This window comes from Barbus barbus, assembly GCF_936440315.1.
Source record: "Barbus barbus genome assembly, chromosome: 16".
Classification (NCBI taxonomy): Eukaryota; Metazoa; Chordata; class Actinopteri; order Cypriniformes; family Cyprinidae; genus Barbus; species Barbus barbus.
In genome coordinates, this window is record NC_136744.1 from 24,842,032 (window position 1) to 24,862,169 (window position 20,138).

At 36.6% G+C, this 20,138-nt stretch overlaps 1 protein-coding gene across 1 annotated transcript; it reads left to right on the forward strand.

Annotated features, from left to right (window-relative positions):
* The first annotated feature begins 939 nt into the window (after window positions 1-939).
* Window positions 940-10,536, forward strand: LOC306882699 (mitoferrin-2-like). Its single transcript, XM_079437530.1, has 4 exons — window positions 940-1,458; window positions 5,813-6,041; window positions 7,250-7,306; window positions 8,789-10,536. The coding sequence occupies exons 1-4, from the start codon at window positions 1,093-1,095 to the stop codon at window positions 9,325-9,327; spliced, it is 1,191 nt and encodes a 396-aa protein (XP_079293656.1). The 5' UTR covers window positions 940-1,092; the 3' UTR covers window positions 9,328-10,536.
* The last annotated feature ends 9,602 nt before the right edge of the window (window positions 10,537-20,138 follow it).

Consider the following 20,138-nt stretch of genomic DNA (forward strand, 5'->3'; position numbering starts at 1 on the left):
AATTAGACTGAATCAGTCCGAGCAGTTATAAAGAAACCGATGAAGTACCAGTAAGTGATGTTAAGTAAAAAAAAATTGCAATGAACTTGATTGCATCACAGTTTTATTCATTTCATATTTTATTAAAACATGCAAAAACCTTTTCAGTCAAAAGATGTAAATCAATTTTGGTGCTGTTTACTATAAATGCAAATTACATTTAGGGACTCACTGACTTTGAAGAAATGAATCAGGGCTGCAATACAATAAACACAGTTTTAATAATAATAATAAATTAATAGAAAACCTACTCAACAATGTTACACAAAGCACTTTTTTAATTGCAGAACAAGAATAGTTTAATATAGGCTACAGAGGATTTAACAGAGTATATGATCATATATAAATATAAATAAATAATACACAGTAAAAATTTAAATAAACAACAACAGTAATAATCATAATAATAAAATAATAAAAATGAGGATTATTATTATTTCACCAAAATAGCCGAAATTGAGAATTTGTTAAATTGGATGAATTAACAAGAGAAACATTTTCAAGTTTTCTATACATTCTATTATAACATATGATGATATTAGGTTCATTTGTCTGCCCATTTTTGGTCGTGTATATGGTAGCCGTACATAAGTTAAAAAATTAAGCATGTTTTTGTTCCATATATATAAAAAGTTATATATATACATATATATATATACATATATATATATATATATAGCAAGAAATACGCCACGCCAGACTGACGTATTTTTTGTATATATATATATATATATATAAATAAATAACCTATTTTGTTTTTGAATGCTTCTTTGAAACAAACTGTTCAAAAGAACCGAACTGCGAAAAAGAGTTGGGCAACATGTTATGTCACTGTATCAGAGAAATAACAACTGCGCGCGTTCTGATTTGAATGACATCGGCTTCCTCCAATCAAAGCGCAGACGCAGCGAGAGGACGTTTCCGGTTCCCCTCGCGGCCTGTTCTGTCGGTAAACGCCTGCTGCGTAGTTGTAGCTGAACGGGACGCGTCCTCTCCCCGGTGCGCAGGCGGGAGAGGCCTGAGCTGAACGTGTAAACATCAGGTGTGGGACGCATGATTTTAAAGGACTGGGTGCTGCAAATGGAAGCGGATGGTTTTGTGCGCAGGCGGCGGATGACAGCGGACACATCGGGCGGCGATGCCGCGGTGGCCGGAGCTTCCGCGGGCGCGGAGATACACTGGCTCGGCGGCAGGTTCTGGGGTGTTTCCGAGAGTCTCGTCGGCAATTTGACCCCTCGGATAGCAGGAGAAACGGAGCTTCATGTTGGACATTTCTATGGCTCCCAGGAGGCCAGTGATTGCTCGGAACCGGACTATGAGGGTTTGCCCCAGGGCGCCTCCACCAGCACGCACATGTTGGCAGGGGCAGTGGCAGGAATCATGGAGCATTGCCTGATGTTCCCTATTGATTGTGTGAAGGTAAATGAACGCAGTTGCAAAACATCGACTTTTATAAGAGTTAATGTGACGAGCAGGCCCTTGAAAGATCCGACATGCTGGCAAGGTCGAGTAGTTCTCCTGTGTGCTTTCCAGACTATTTATTTATTTTATAGATATAGTTTCCCTCAGCTCCGTTCTCAGATTTTAGTTGTCTACATGCAGAATTGATTATTGTACATCATATTTATTGCACTTATTAATGTTAAGAATCATTTTTAGTCATGTAGTCTCTCCAGTGTTTAATTCTGTCTAGACTGATCTAGTTATAACTAACTAAAGTCCCAAGCATGTAATTCCACCAGCAAAAGCTTGCCTCGTTTTTTGTTTGTGGATTGGGATATGATTGTATCCTGTGGTTTTGAGTGATTGTACTACCTGTGTGTCTGTGAGGTGTCATTATGAAACATGAGCGTGAGATAGGAAGGTCACACGTGGCTTCTGCGCTCCTAAACCACGTGACCTTGTTGACGCTGCTTTGGGATACTGCGCATGCGCATTGAGTCTGTAGTTCAAATGCAGTTTATTGAGAATTAGGTTTTGTTTAAGTCGAAGGTTACCGTAGAGGCAGTACACTAACGTTAACTGAAAGGTTATCATGTTTTTTGACATGCACCATAGCACGTCTGTGATATGCCGCTAGTTGTGTAACTACTAGACAGATCCTCAGACTGCATATTTATCACTATTGTTTCCCTAAACAGGACACAGCTGTTTTGCATTAGAAGTGTTTGCTGGATGTACTGATCAAGATGCCATGTGTTCAGCTGCTCTTGTCAGGATCAAGTGAAGGGTTCTTTAGAGACAAAGACACTTGTTTTATGTCTCTTACAGCTGTTCCCTCTCAAATGGGCCTGTCCAGACTGTGATCCAAGAAAACACTGATCTCTTGTGCATTTTAACAGTGTTTTATTACTCTTTAAATACATGCTATAAAAATTAGTAGTGGTGTGTATGTAGGGCTGTTTGCCTCAGCTTTTCATATTCTTAGAATGCCACACATTTGAAATATGTGCTTCTGCACTGATTTCAATCCACCTCTTCATTTACCTGTCAGAGACCTCAGTTTTTAATGTATCAAATCAAGCTCAGCCCACATTTATTCTTATTTAATGTCTTGTTTGATTTGGAAATATGTTAGTGGTAAAGCTGGTTGGAAGTACGTATTGTTGACTTTTAGATTTTTGTAATCTGTCTCTTTGTGAAATATGGAAATTCCATGCTGAGGTTGATTCACAGTAATATGAGTCATGAGGAAAGGTAAAGCTAACAGTAGATTTTATTTACATTTAAGTCAAAGGTCAAGTTAAAATGTCTGAACACACAGTGTGGCACACTGAACGTTGCCCCTGTTTAGAGAAGAGAGTCCGAAAGAAGTGAAGAAGTAACTACAGCATCTACACCATCCATAATTCAACTGTTTGTATATCCTCCTGAGACCCAGCTATGGAGTTTTTGCCTCTGTAGTGGACATTCTATTTCAGTGAATTTCTCTGAGACCTCACATGTCACAGTTGTAAGTCTGGATGTCCTGTACAGAGCACATTCAGGGCTTTACAGAGATACTAAATGATTGGACGTTTCACCATGACCACACCCTCTCCTCGGTCTTTAAACATGGCTGAATTTAATTTAGTGAAACATTTTACATCCTTACGGAAATATGATTATATTTTGTAATTGTCATTTAAATCTGAATAATTTTCTAATTGTTTGTCATAAAGCAACATCTCAGGAAAATGTTATGGGTTTTCAAATTCAAATATGACGTCCTGTTATGAAACAGGACATCATTTCATACATGTCCACTGTAGAGGACACCGGGACTAAAATGATGTTTATTATGCATTTTGGGAGACATTACAATTGAATAGGAAAATAAATTATATATCTATTTTGTTATGAAATATTAGATATTATTATGAAAATCTGGCCAATTATTACTCCCATTATGACAATTCTTTTTTCAACATGCTGTCCCAACAGCAACCCATTAATATGCAAATTAGATACAGTATAAATACACTGTGTTTAATGGGAAAACCAGTTTATGGAAATTTGTACAGACATATTGCATAAAACAAAATGGTATATCAAATCATTTTGTTATATATTGTATAACATAGTTGAGAATCATCCTTAAAGTTTAGAAGAAAAAAAAACTAAAAAAATGTATTGGTGATTTAAAAAGAAATCCCATTGTTTTAGCCTTTTTGATGTCTATTCATGCCATTTTATTTTTAGGAAAACTTAGTCCTAGTGTCCTCTACAGAGGACATAGAAAAAAATATTAATAAAATATAATTTTTCAAAAATGTTAATTTTTTTTTCTAATGCTCTAAACAATGTAATGACATGAAAAAATATGAAATTCACAAAGCTTTGTTTGGGGGGGGGGTCTCAGGAGGATATGGACAAAAACCTTGATTTCAGTCCTTCAAAACATAAAATAAATAAACAATGCATTGTACATACAGTATAGATTATAGCATATACTAAGTTGCATCTTTGATCCCTTGATAGTCTTTTCTCTAAAAGGAAAACACATGAAATATAATTCAAATGAAAAGTGCAGATGTAATTGGTAAATTACTAAAATGAGTACAATTCTGCTTTGGTTTAAACCAGCTCCTCACAAGTATTCACATACGGTTTATGTTAATTTTACTTCATTTGATAACATATTCCAAAGTTGAGAAACCTTTACAGAGGTTGCCATTGATGATGCCATTGATTTGTTTTATTATCCATCATTGTTAATGTGACATTATATAAAGTGACATTATATGATTAATTGTGGATTATTTTGTTTGGGTCTAAACTGTGGCGCAATTGCTGCATGTTGGCCTATAAAACGTGAATTGTGAATCTAAATAATTAAATAAGGGAGCTGCTTTTATGTCTTCCTTACCTCATTCATTCATCCATTCATTCATTTTGGCTATTAAAAATTTTGCATTAATTCTAAATATTTTTTATCCAGTAGGCTAATCACTAATGACAAAAAAAAAGAAAGAAATTGAGATCATATAATTGGTCAAAAAGGATGGGAACTCTTTGTACTCCAGTGTTTTTGTTCAGGCCCCAGCACATTTTGCTCTTGTACTTTGTTTTCTTGGTGGTAAATGTTCAAAGTACAATTTTTGTGAACTATACATACTTTAATCTCAGTAGGCTGCTTCCTGATAGAAATGAAGTAAATTAACTCAATGCTATAAAAGACTAGTTCTCTGTTTTGTAAAAGATTCTGTTCCCTGACCCATTTTGCAATCCTAAACCTTTCAAGAGCAATCTTGAGACTTCCTGTTGGAGGTTGTAGTTCCTCACTCCCCTGTCATGAGGAACTGGCTTCAGATATGATTTACACACATTTATTGGCAAATATGATTATTTCCCAGGCCTTTTATGGAAGTATTGTTTTCTTACAGGAATAATGTTACTCGTGCAGCCACAGCAGGCATCTTAAATTTCACCACATTGCAGCTGTCGTTCTGAACTAACGTTTTCAGCCACGCTGACCATGTCAGTTCAAACATGACTTTTGTGGTAGGTTCAAGGCCACAATATAAATCTACAAAACATGTTGGCCATCTAAGTACATTACTAAGAACTAAGTACATACATTTTTCCACTGTTGAGTTAGTACCAGTACCAAGCTAGCACTGAATTGCATCCATGTTTCTCATATATGTCAGGTGATACCGTAGATCCGCAGGAAAAGCAGATTAGGTGGTTAGATTATGTCCCTGTGTGACCTTATTGCTGCAAACTTTAGTTCTGAGATCCAATGACTTGGCTATGTGATGCATTGTCTTTCATGTTTGCGTTTTTTTATGGTGTGTTTTAAGTTGATTTACTTTCAATGTAAAATTATTATTATTTTTTTTATAATTTTTTTTGTTGTTGTTGCAGGCTTGAGAACTGAAAATTGATAAATAAATAAATAGGAGGACACTTGCCATACTGTATGTTTGCTCATTATATTTATTTATTTATTTTTATTGCGCACAAACTTCTGCAACACTTTTTTTCATAATAGTATTTATGAAAAAAATACTGAAAAATGGAGTATACAAAAAAAAATATTTTCTAGCTGTCTAAAATATGTTATTGAATAGTTTTCCAGCAAATGCGGGATTGTGAATTTGTAGATGTATAGTGTGTAATGTATTAATTTGTTGTGGCTCGTTTTTATGAAAATAAGTTGTTAAAATAATGATTTATTTATTTTAAATCTTTGAGTCCAAGAACAAGAAATCCCTGTTTTTAATACCTGTATTTATACTAATAATTTAATCTTACATAGTAGGGTTTAAACAGTTGTTCTTTGTTGCAGACGCGCATGCAGAGCCTTCAGCCAGAGCCAGCTGCCCGCTACCGGAATGTGATGGACGCTTTGTGGCGAATCGTGAGGACGGAGGGAATCTGGAGGCCAATCAGGGGTCTGAATATTACAGCTGTAGGGGCGGGGCCTGCCCATGCACTCTACTTCGCCTGTTACGAAAGGTTGAAAAAGGTCCTCGGTGATATCATCCATCCGGGAGCGAACAGTCATTTGGCGAACGGTACCAGTTTCCTGCCCATCATTACTACTAATTCCTCTCAGCAGCTCATCCACAATTCTAATGCAGAATAGATTGTGTTTTTAAATTTTAAAGTCTTTTTTGCTTTTTCAGAAGGCCTTTTAACTTTATTAACATATTAGTTGCAATGACTGTCAATATTAAGTGAAATCCGGCAGTGGTTTAAAACCATCAACAGTCTGGAACTAGTTATTTGGCAGTGGCTGTGTTATCTGTATGAATCATGCATTACTCAAACATCTGCCCATGTCTTCTCAGTTGACCTCTTTAAATGTCCTCCTAGTATGAGGTCAAAGGGTCTAAAAATACCCCTCCAATATCATGACCGCAGCTATAAATATAGAAGATCATCACGTGGGTAGTAAATCCTTGAACGTGCAATGAATAATCCAAGATTTAATGGTTTTCCTTCAGGGTGTATGTTTCTGGCAAAGAAATCAGTACAAAACTTTGATAAACTGAATTGAATTGCATCGCTAACTTTGTTGGAATACCTTAAAAGCTAAACCTAATGTAATGTTACTACACAAACTTAACTGTCCGGCTATATGTCCATATAATCTAATGTAAGCAGATTGAAACTCTTTTAATTTTCTATAGAGAAATTGAAAATTTGGTTGATTTACATTGTATTATTGCATTTGTCAGATTGTGGTGTAATAGTATTTAGGCTTAGCTTCAGAGCTCATAGTGGAAGTCGTTGTTGGTGTATCTGTGTAGTGTCTCTTTTCTTTCTCTTTCCTCCAGGTCAGAGTGAAAGGGTGGTAAGTAACTGTTGGCATGTTACCATTTACCAGTAGATTTCACTGAAAAGGAATGGAAATGATTAGACACCATGATAATTCAATGTGCTACTATAGGTTTTTTGAGTTGTAGCTTGTCCTGGTATTAAGATTGTAGACTCAGCTGTAGCAGTTCTTGCTTCTTATCATAAAACAGAGACACAATGAGTGAAGTAAATGCCAGTATCCTGAACAAAAGACTCTTTCTCTACTGACTTTACATTCCCCAGAGTTTATCTAGTCAATCCCTAATCTCTGTTAAATCATAGGGGGTATTTGGTGGCTGTTTTTGTCTGACTGTGATCTGATCTGTCTGTATAACTGATTGTTGTATTTTAAGTCCAGTGACTATCCACTCTGTATGCATGCTCTAATTGTGGTGCTAATGTCTGAGGGTGTGTGTTACAGGGACCGCTGGATGTGTTGCCACATTGCTTCATGATGCTGCAATGAATCCAACTGAAGGTATATTTACTTTAATCTCTAATTCCTATAAAAAATAAAATACAATTTTAATATACCATTCACTAATATTCAAAGGTTTGGGGTTAAATACTTTTTTTTTTTAAGAAATTAATACTTTTATTCAGCAAAGGTGTATTAATTTGATCAAAAGTAACAGCAGAGACATTTTATAATGTTACAAAAGATTTTCATTTCAAATAAATGCTGCTCTTTTTAACTTTCTATTCATCAAGGAATCCTGGAAAAATGTATCACAATCTGCATCACAACTGTTTTTATCATTGATAATAATACATGTTTCTTGAGCAGCGAATCGCATATTAGAATGATTTCTAAACGATCATGTGAAACTGAGGTTGGAGTAATGTTGACAATTCAGCTTTGCGTCACAGGAATAAATTATATTAAAATAAAAAAGGTTATTAATTTTTTTTTTTTTAATATTACAAATTTACAGTATTTTTTCTGTATTATTGGTGAGCAGAAGAGACATTTATCACCCCACACTTTTGAACAGTAGTGTATGTTTATTGTTCTACTTATGTAGTTTACATGGATACTTTAATTATTTCAAGTTTTATTTTTATTTGGATATTGTGGATTTGTTTTTGAACTTGGACAATTAATTAGTCATGACAGTAGCATTATTGGGCCCATATCATGGTATTCTTGGAAATATCTTTGTGTAACATGATGAGAGATTTTATATATATATCTATCATACCATCAGATACATCACTGTACCATGGTACCACTGTAGTACTTTTGTTGTTTGTTAAATTTCATCAAATTACACAGCTACTTTTAAATAAAAGGTAAATAAAAGTCAGAAAGATGTTGTTAATTGACAATGCCAATTACTGGGGCTGCAATGACGAATATTGTTGTATTTATTTTATTTAATTTCTCTGTTTTATTTAATTTCTTCATATCCTGCCCAATATTCCTCCCCAAATAATAACACATTGAGTTGTTGCAGCCCCACTAACCAGAAAACCTTAACTCTTTTGGTCTGGAAGTTGACTGCGCTCCCAGCCAGGAGATGGCAGAAAAGATCTAATTTCCTAGCAAAACAAAAAAAAACACATTTCCAAAAGACAGCCTTATGGGAGCAGACTGTCCTTGCTCTAATTAGCAGCTGTGCGATGTTGAAACAGTAGCATTAGCCGAAATTCCCCAGTGGGCCAAATCTCAGTCTGACAGCAGTGTCTGTTTCTGCACTCTTGAGGCTCAAGGTTAATCAGCGCAGGTGGCAGACTGAGACCTTGCATAGACACCTGCTCTCATTCGCCTCGTCCATTCCCCGCAGACCGCTTGACTGTAGGTCAGGAGACAGGAGGCGTGTTTGATCCGCTCATGTCCGGACGTTTCTGCTTTGATGGGCCTACTGTATTTCAGTCATGACCTGACTTCTTGTACTTGCCTAATGTTCCCCTTCCTGTCCTCTTTTTTTTTTGTTTCCTGTCTGACTGGCTTGTTCAGTGGTGAAGCAGAGGATGCAGATGTATAACTCGCCATACCGTGGCGTTCTGGACTGTATGCGCTGCGTGTGGCAGCAGGAGGGGTCGCTGGCGTTTTATCGCAGCTACACCACACAGCTCACCATGAACATCCCATTCCAGGCGTTGCACTTCATGACCTACGAATATCTGCAAGAGCTGCTGAACCCCCAAAGACATTACAACCCCTCCTCCCACATGGTGTCGGGCGCGCTGGCGGGCGCCATCGCCGCTGCCGCCACCACACCACTGGACGTTTGCAAGACGCTGCTGAACACGCAAGAGTCTCTCGCTCTGGCTGACGGAATCGAGCGCCAAAGACAGATCACGGGCCTCGGCCATGCCTTCCGGACTGTCTACAGGCTTGGCGGCCTTCGCGCTTACTTCAAAGGCGTTCAGGCCAGGGTCATATACCAGATGCCCTCGACTGCCATCAGCTGGTCCGTCTACGAGTTCTTCAAATACGTTATCACTAAACACCAGCACGAGAAGCGCAGGATCCAAAGGGACGGAGAGAAGTAAGCGCTCACAGCTGGCCTGACCTTGGCTTTCTCTCGCTTAACCAACCAGATAAGCACTCGAGCTGCAAAAGAACTGATTTAATAAATGATACGCACATATAGAGTCCAAACACTCATGTCTGTTTACTTCCTTTCAGGCGGCATTTAATACTGAAACTTTCCTGTATAATTCAACTAATAATCATGACCTAAGGCTCAAGGTTTTGTTCGCACCATCCTACTTTGCGCTTAACCCAAATTACACCTCCCACAAGAGGGCGTCAGAGGCCTCTTTAGACGTTATATGCTAATGAGTGGGTGGTCCTTCAAGTTTGTGGGTGGGATTTAGAGCCTCTAGACTTCTCCAATTCCTAAACAGTACCTAGAACAGCAAACCTGACCCCTAGTTTTTTTTGTTTTTGTTTTTTATATATTTTTACAGCCAAAACCAATATGCACAAGTGAAGACACAGCTGTACATTCGAATTGGGATTTAAAACATCATTAAAATCATTGTTTATGGCAGAATGTAGACCTGTACAGTAATTTATTGCCTTCTCTGGCTGAATAGCACTCAGAGATAATGAAAGATATGTATGTTAGAGGTATTTTTGTAGTATTTGGCGGTGGCTTTTCGTCAGCACTTGTAGGAAATGTTCCTGCAGTTGATCCAAAGTTCTGAGATGGTTGCCCCTTCATAACTTCCAGAAATGGGTTTAAGGTCTCTAGGGGACACCGCATATAGATATGTATAACAGCTTTAGGAAGACACACTCCTTTCTGACAACATTAGTATTATTCAGTCAACAATGCCTTAGACATGCAGATCACATGACCTGAGTGTCATTTAAAATTTAGATTCAGATTTAATCTGTTGAGGTCCTTCTGAGTAATTCAGTTAATATGAATTGGTAATTTGGAATCATTTCTAGATGCACACTGGAATTAATTTTGGTTTGCTCCTAACGGAATTTGAGCTCAGCTGAAATGCGCCTGGCAGTTGAACATATGAAGAGTTTTGATGGAAATCTGACTGCCCCATTCCTTTTTGTTCCTCAGCTATCAATAAATTAGCAGTGCAGGGATTTCCCTGGCTTGCAATCGGTGTGAGTTTATTTATTCATACACTAGATTTGCTCATGTACTATAATTCAGGTTTGGAGTTAAAGGAATGTTCTGGATTGACATTAATTTGGACTGGTTTGTTAAAATAAATGGCTGCAGTATAATGCACTAAGTGTGGAAGTTGTTTTTTTTTTTTTTTTTTTTGTGAAGACATTCTAACACAGGCTTCATTTGATCAAAAATGCAATAAAACAGTAAAATTGTGTAATTTACAATTTAAAATAACTGTTTTCAATTTGAATATGTTTTAAATTTTAATTTGTTCCTGTGGTGGCAAAACAGCAGCATTAATCAGGTCTTCAGTGTCAAGTGAACCTTTATAAATCATTCTAATATGAGCTCTAGAAACATGTCGATTGATTGTAAACCTTGCCATGTAAAGCCAGGTAAATGTTAAATCGACATTCTTCCTTACATTCATACTTACAGCCCAAATAACACATTTTTGTATTGCATAACTGAAAATTGATATAACTGATATAAAATATAACTAATTTATATAATGGAATGTTTAAAAATTGATATAACTGCTTTAGCAATATACATTTTTGCTGAAATTACTTGCTTAGATTTCCATTTAAAGTGTTACTGTACATGGCTATCCTCTATTTTTGTTTGTTTTACTAGTTCAGAAAAATGAATCAATATCTCAAAAGCTATGTAGTACATACTTTTTTAAATAAAAAATTACTGGAGTACATTTCACAAGAAAATATTCTTTCTAGTTAAAAAGTTTGCATTGTTACTTGCCGTTTCTTCGTAATTATTTGTTGAAAGTAAATGCTACACCAGGTTTTTTCCAGTGTATGACTTTGAGTAATTCCTCTGTGGACTGTGGAATTCCTCTGCTGGTGTCCTCGGGAATGAAGGAGCAGCTCCTCTAAGCCGTCAGAGCTGAAAGATCTCTGTTGGTGGCAAGTTCAGTGTTTGGTCTAAGACGCAGGTGCACATGTGACCTTTGACTTCAAGTTTCCGAACAATTGCCAGGAGTGTGGAGGAGGTCTCACTTTACCTGCCTGCTAACAAGAGGGTTAATGTTTCTTCTTTTTTATGTCCGCAGTCTCTAATGTGTCCTTGCAAGTATTTGGACACTCTAACCACACTGTTTCTCAAAACCAACTTCACTTTTTTGTTTTGCTTTCATGCAACTGGTGTCAAGGTCATATTTTGTAGATGTATGAAGTCAGTTGCCCGCAAATTCACACTGGTGTAATTTATCATATGAACTATATAGTAACCATTAACTTAGTGTAGAGAGAGAGTGAATACAGTAAGGGTGCATTAAATTGAGTAAAAGTAAAGACATTTATAATGTTACCAAAGATTTCTCTTCTAATGTAATGCAGTTCATTGAACTTTCTATTCATCAAAGAATCTTGAAATAATCACCGTTTCCACCAACATACAAAAAGTCGTTTGCAACATAGATAAGAACCATTAATAATTAGAACACCAGCCTATTAGAGTGACACTGAAGACTGGAGTAATGATGCTGAAAATTCACATTTGCCATCACAGGAATAAACAGCTTTTTAAAATATATTCAAACAAAAAATAAAAACAGCCATTTTAAATTGAAATAAAAGTTCACTATATTTTTGACCAAATAAATGCAGCCAAAAACATAAAAAAAAACTTGGAAGACTTTTGACCAGTAATGCACTGGAATTTGTATTAATTTTTTTAAGTTGAAAGTTGCAATTACAATTACTGGAGATGAATATCAAACAAGCACACATTTATTTTAAACCTATTCAAGGAAAATGTTTAATGTTTAAAATAAATGTGTGCCGGTTGGATATTTTACAATGCAGTAACATTCATGTGTTTTTAAGTGTGTCTTAAATGATCAAACTCTTTAGGGGTGCAAGTTGTTGTTGTTGTAAAAACCTAGCTTTCACAATAATGTCCTAATGATGTAACGGGTAAGTAACAGCATGCCGCTGATGATAGGGTTCAGAAATTCCTCCTTTTTCTCTAAAGGTATGAGAGAGAGCAGATGACAGACGAAGAACCATCAGCCGCAGGCTCAGCAGCTGAACGTGAACTTGACAGTCAATCTTCCAGGTGGACTGTAATGGAGCTGCACATGGGCATCACTGCAAGTCAGACCTGATTCAAATGCTCAAGACGTGGAGATCTCAATGCAATTTCATACTTGCCAGTCGGTGACTGATCAGAATGCTCTTAAACTTCATTCACAGCGTAATTTATTGTTTTGGATTATCCTTAACCTTAGAATGTCAAGGTGGTGTTGTCTTTAGTTTGTCATTTCTGAGCACTTATTCGATTTGAATACAAACCTGACATGGAAATCAGGTCTGGAGTAAACCTTTCTATCCTTAGATAGCTCAGTGGATACACAGGTCTAACGTCAGTCCTACCTCATGGCTTCATGTCCTTCAACTGACTTTCTATTATCCTGTTTGCAAGAAAAAAAAACACACATTGGAGGACACCGAGTCATTTGCTTTTGGCAATTATCTGTATCGACTTTAAAGCAATGCAGGATTTTACGCTTCTTGCAACCTTAGAGTCAATGAGAACATTGGGTACCATTGTAAACACGTACAAAATGGGACCCAAAATACAAATCTGGGTGGTTTTGCTACTTGTTTCGTTTGCAGGTGCAAGATGATTTTTTAATACAGTCTTTATGCACTCTTCCAGACATATACTCTTGTCAGGCAGACATCTGTTCAAACAGGGAGTGTTAATGAACACTCTTTGAATGTCTGAGAGTGTGTGATGGTGTGTTTCACCCCACCCTAGCGTTCGTTTATGCCTCTCCTCCCATCCGTGTCGCGGGTGGCCCGCATGAGCTTGCCCACAATGGTGCTGATGAGCCTCCTCGGTAGACTCTGTAGGGGATTGAGGAGGTGTTTATGGTTCCTGATCCATCCAGTGATCGGCCCTGCACAGTTCTTTAAGGAGTCAGAGATGGTAAATGAGGTATTTGTAGGGAATTAGGTGATGTTATTGTTGTTTTAGAACATGTGCCTGGGCTGATGTTTGATCAGCTGAGTCAGAGAGGGACTTGGAGTAGTTTCCTAAGGGGGAAAATGTGAGAAAGTGTGTGTTGTTTTAGTCGCTGGACTTCTGACAGACAGTGTTTGCTTTTTCTTCGAACGCTAATAAAGAGCCCTCGCAGTCTGCTAGAGGATGTGTCTCGTGAGACACTTGTTTGTTTGGGTTTTTTCTATCGCTTTGCCACACACACATGCCGTTTTTGCATCCACTGAATCAAACCCATGACCTTGGTGCCATGCTTTACCAGCTGAGCCATGGGAACCTGGTCCAAAACTGTACATCACCCTGGTTCTTTACGTTCTGTAAAAGTCTCTATGCAGTAAAGCTTCTCATTGTTGTGTTCTTCCCCGCAGTGAGGGACTGTAAATTTCACAGAAGACTTCAAGCTGTCATTGATGCTTGAGATCAAGCATAATTATATTATGAGATGCATTGAGGCAACTCATAATATAACTTTTTGGGAAGTGGTGGATGAAATGCACAAGTAATTTACATGACTTAAAGTACAAATACTGCAATATAATATTAAAAACAGACATGCTCCTTTTTATTTCTGTTTGAGTAAAAATTGGTGACAGTTTAATAGGAATTCAGTTGAAAGCATCCAGTCATTCCATACAATATAGTGAATGTTAAATGTATCAGTATATTGTAAATATTTGAGAAATAGGCTTATTGTTGTATCTGATTGTATTAGTCTATTCAGAGTGATTGGGAGAAACAGATAAACGTATTCAAGATTTTATTTGTCACAAGTTACATAAATATACTCAACAAGCGGTGAAATAATGGTCTGGCTCAGTAGACTGCAATAAAAGAGGTAATACAAAAGAAAATAATACTTTTTTTATTGGAGTGGCGCTCAGTCAAGTTCTAAATAACAAAGAATAGCATGTTTTACTTAAATGTAGCACACACTGAAAAAGATTATACTATTTTTTTTAAGGTAAGTGGTTGCAAACAATTTATTTTAGCTACATTTAAAAAAGTTGAAAGTTTTAAATTCTAAATTTGTTTGTTTAACTGTAGCTAAAATAAATTGATTTCAGCCACTTACCTTAAAATATTTTAGTAAACTCAATTAATAATTTGCAGCAGTGCAGCTAAAAAAATAAAAAAGTAAGATATGCTTTGGAATGAAGGAAAACAATACTTGAGATTGGCTACGGCCGAATTACAGTCGAATTCACAAATGTGATAACGTGCCATTTGAAACATTTGAACTGATCAAGAATCTGCGTTAATAATGATTCGTTCATGTATCATGTCTTGAAGGGCTCTCAGTTTTTCAGTTCTAAATGATAAAAAAAAAATAATTCTGGTAAGAAACATTGTCTACATGTAAGATATTAGAACTACATTTTGGAATGTAGTAAAGGAATGCTTAAGATCATTGATAATTGAATCAGTGAGTTGCTCACGAATTAATCATTTAACGTGACTTTTCAACTGTTTCAAATGAGTTCTTGAAAAAAAACTGTCTCAAAACAATGATTCATATAGGCTACGTATCGTGTCTTGGAGCGACTCACATTTTTTCACTTCTAAAGAATGGCATGTTTTTCTGGGATGTAGTAAAACATATAAAGTATGCTTTGGAATAAGATATACTCTGATCAAAAAGTGAAATACTTCCTCACTGTTCACCAACTACTGATTGTTTGAGATGAGAGCCGTTCACCTGTGTTCACTCATCTTATGCAGGAGTGATATGAAACGTGCTCTCCCTGAGGCGGACTTTTCAAATGTAGTTGACACCTTGTCATTTCATTTGAATTGACAGCTGCCTAACATTAACCAGAGCCTTCTGTGCTATTTAAATGATCTGCAACAGACACTTATTGCAAGGAACAGGTTTTCCAGTTGTGATTTATACTAGTTGGTCTTGTGCTTTGCCATTACAGATGTGTTTGTGTGTTGGTTGACCCCAGGGGCCTGATTGTGACTGCAAGACCACTTGACTGTGAACTTTGACGTGGTGGTCATCTTCTTGTGGCCTTTTACAGAGGTCTCCACTTGTGTGTGTCTTTAAAAGCACACAGTCCTTCCTAATCTAAACTATTTAGTCTGGCTGTAAATTCCTCTCAGCATCAGTGCTATAATGCAAATAATGACTTTTTTTGGAGGCTAGATATATTTTATGCAAGATAATTCTATGACTGTCAAATTAACTTAATTTGGTGTCATACTGTTCCAAAGTTTGGGGTCGGTATGATTTGTTTTTTTAAGAAATTGTTTTCTTTAATTCAGCAAGGACACATTTAATAGACCAAAGTAACAGTGAAGACATTCATAATATTACAAATTAATATTACTCTTTATTAATTGAGGAATCCTGAAAGAAATTAGTTTCCACAAAGCAATTTGGCGGCACAACTGTTTTCAACACTGATAATAATAAGAAATGCCAAAATCGGCATATAAGAATGATTCTTAAGGATCATGTGACACTGAAGATTTATTATTTTAAATATTCATTTTGTCTTCAAAAACATTTAAAATTTCTGTCAACCCCAAAATTTGGAACATTAGTGTATATCTGATTTATTTAATTTTCCATTATTTATAATGATTTCTTTTTGGGGGGTGAATGCTGGATGATGTTTCTACTAGGACGCTCAGGTAGGTATAGGATAAATGTACTTTTACTTTTTTGGCATTAACCAACCACAAAAGCCTCTGATCTTGTTTTTCATTATAGCACCACTTAGCAGTAATGGTGAAAGGCATATGATTAATCAGAGAAATGCACTCTTAGTTTTGACAGCAGTAACTGGCAGGCCTGCAGGCTTTGAGGAAGCTCTTGTGTTTACCCAGTTTTCCATCACAGATCTGCTTTCAGACCCACATACAACTGCATTTGTTTTCATTTCCTACAGCTGACACCTCACCTCTCCAGTCCATCTCTCTTTTCTGATGAACACGTATGAGGTCTCTTCTTTGTTTTTTGCTGGAGTTATGAAAGTCCTTATTCCTTGTGAACTTGACTGACTTGTGTCATAGAGCCTGGAGACTTGATACAAAGCTGACAACCCTGCAGTGCTTGCGGCGGTCTGACGATCCCCCCTCCCAACTCATGCCCCTTCAAAAATAATGAGTGCATGACGCCCCTGGTCCCAATGATTTACTATTGACATAACAGAATCAGAATATCAGCCAATTTGTATGTCTATATTCATTAGGAGTACATTTAATGAGTTACATAGAATAAAAAATTAAGTTCTAAATGAATTTTGACTTTGTTCAACTGTTTGTTCCTCCTGTAAAAAATAATGGATAGAAGTCTACTTGTCCACATGAGTCTCTTGCCGTCTTTATCAATATTGCACTGTAATCTACATATTCATCTGTTTCAGTCACATGACTTTTTCTGCTCATCTATCATATTTGTATCTGTCAGCAGGGCAATATAATGGCAGTGACTACAAAAACACATGAACAGAGATACCAAGCCAAAACGCTTATTTTGGCTTGGTATCACCTGGCAAACAATACATTCCATTTATACATAATTAAAGCTGCAGTCCGTAAATTTAGCCTCTTTGTCGCCATCTATGTTTGAAAGTGCTGTATTTTAAAGAAAACAGACCTGGAAAACCTGGAATTGCAGTTACTTGTGGAATTGTCGTGCATGGGTTGTGAGTCAGCACGGCTCCAGCGAGATAAATCTAAGGTTTTAGGAGTCTGTATGTCAGTCTGTCAGTCACCACACAGGTGTGGATGTTTACTGTACTTCGCAATCACAGATTCTAGCCTATGTCTTGGAATATATGACCCAAATAAGAATTTTCACCTTATATTGCCATCTGAACAAGTAACAAGTCTGCAATGCTTGTTCTGACCAACTGAGGAAAAAGGCATTACAATAAATCCTGCTACCAACAGTGATTAATAACAATCAAGTTAATCAAACCGTGCAAATTATTATTGTATTGTTATACTTTATTCTCAAATTATTAAAGGTGCCATAGAATGCATTGATACAGTATTTTAAATTGTTCACTGATATCTACACAGAAGGTATGTGGCTTAGGTAAGGGCAAAACATCTCCAGAAACGATTTTACATGTCCATTTACAACCCTAGGATTTCTCCCTAGAATGAAACGGTCTGTTATTGGCTTATTTGGCAGGGTCATGAATAATAATGAGCTCTGCTCTGATTGGCTGTTTCACAGTGCTGCTCAATGTTGAGCTCTGCTCTGATTGGCTGTTTCACAGTACGGCTCATCAGCAAGAAGGAAGAACAGGGAGGAAAATATATATTTAAATACTTTCTCTCGCAGTTATATCGTCGGGTAATTATGCTGTATATAAAACGCGGGCATCAGGGAGCCGTTATTAATATGCGAGGCATTGAAACTGCTTTTGAACGATCCATCGATATAGTTTCACTTTCAAGAGACGAGATCACACAAACTATGTTTACATTATGGAGCAACAGTACTTACCACACATTTCACAAGATCAGATGCTTGTCAGTGGTGCTCAGGATCTGTAAGTCATTCGCCATCATCCTCATCTCTCCTTACTGAGAGTGAAATCTTATGTACTGTAACAGGCTACCGCTAGCAAGGAGCTAACCATGTCCCTTTAGTGGCTCGCGTTATTTGCTTTCTGTGCCTTTCTGAATACAGACACCAACCCATCCCTGCACTTCACACCCCCTGCACGGCCTGGAACATAACATTTATTTAGTTATTTTCGCTGTTGTCCGCGCTTGTTTATTTACAATACCTGCAGAGCTTCTGATGGTTCGGCCGTCTTAGAACAAGGGCGGGTTTATGCAAATGTTGGGGGTGTAGTGATCCCGACTGTTGCGTCACAGTCGGTGTTATGTTCTGATTCGCCTGTTTTTCAGTGGTCTTTTTTAATCACGAGATTTACATATGAAGGAGGAAACTATGGTGTTTGAGGCTCACTGTATGTCATTTCCATGTACAGAACTGTTATTATTTAAATATGCCAGGGTAAAGACAGTTTTTCATTCTATGGCACCTTTAATGTTAACAACTGCAGCATTGACTATGAGTATAGTGTGTATTAGCGTGTAGATTTCAATTTCTGTACAGTCTAATCTCTAGTCATGCCATTCGAATTTCATATTAATAAATTCTTCTAACCCAAAAAGCAAACTATGCTCCCTTCGAACTGGTTTTCTTTAAAATACAGATCTTGTGTAATCCCAGGCTAATCTGTAATCAGAAACACAATTAAAACTGGAATATAATTTAATTTCATTCACATGTGTTTCATAAACACATAATCCATTCTGGATTACAATCCGCCATCAAAATGATACGTCTAATTATTCCAGCTGCTGTGAGAAAAGGCTATAAAGGATCTGCCACCTGCAGGATCCTCACGTGCAATAGCCTACTAGCCGGGACAACTTCTTTCTGTTTACAGACATGACTTAATGATGCAGTGCCATGCTCGAATTTCCCACATAAACCTACCCATACCACTCAAATTAGAAAACATTATTATAAGATAACTGTTGTGAATCAGGCTAAAGTAAGGCGATAGTTTTGAACACTGGCTGGTTATGTACTTTCTCAAATATTGATTTCAGATCATTTTTAACCAAAAAAATATACGGACTGCAGCTTTAGGTGCTTTTAAACAAAAAAACTCCCCCTAACCCACCCAAACGTGTCTGGCACAATTATATGTAGATTGCTATCATAAATCCAATAAACACAAATAAATGAAATAAGCTTAAAGTAATAATAATAATAATAATAATAATAATCATCTCTTTACGCCAGCACTTCACCGTTCACCAGTGTTATATGGATTGTGGAACAAATATTTGGTGGCATATGTGCTAAATGTTTTCTGAGAACTGATATGAAACAAATTGAATGATCTTTTTTTCAGTTTTTCTTGGTATCTCTGTTCATGTGTTTTTGTATTCACCACTATTCACTTTGCCCCACTGGTGGTCATAAATATAGTGGATGAGCATAAAAAGTCATGTGACTAAAACTATTATTATTATTATTATTATTACTTGTTGCAAAGTAAATATATATATATATATATATATATGCTGTATATATATATATATATATATATATATATATATATATATATATATATATATATTGACTACGGATAAATGTTGTTGGCACACAATTTATTTTGAAGATTTTTTTTAATTTAATTTAAATTTTTATTAATTTTATTTGTATTATATTTTATTACAAAGGGAAAACCAAAACTGATCGACAGAACACAGAAAATTACTCAATTATCTATTATTATTCAATTATTAAACTTCTTTATTATTATAAAATATTTTAATTCCACATTTACCAGGTTGAAACAATGTGCTTTCAGGTTAAATGTTAGTAATGAAAAATAACTATTTTTACTTTGCAAGGCTGTAACCATACAAGGCTAATACTTCGAAAATAATCCATATTCGTTGACCACTGGCTGAAGTGGGCTAATAAGATTTTTTAGAGTAGTTGCTGGATAATGTTTAGCTCTCATGTTGAATGTGATGGGTGAGAGGCAGTCTTTCCTTTGGCAAGGTTTTTGATCATATCTTCCTTCTCTCACAGAGAGCGTGTTTTGGATAGACAGTATGGCGCCCGGTTGCTTCTGTGTACATTACGGACAGACGTAAAGCTCTCAGCTGAGAGGGGAGACCTCCGCTGGATCTGGATTC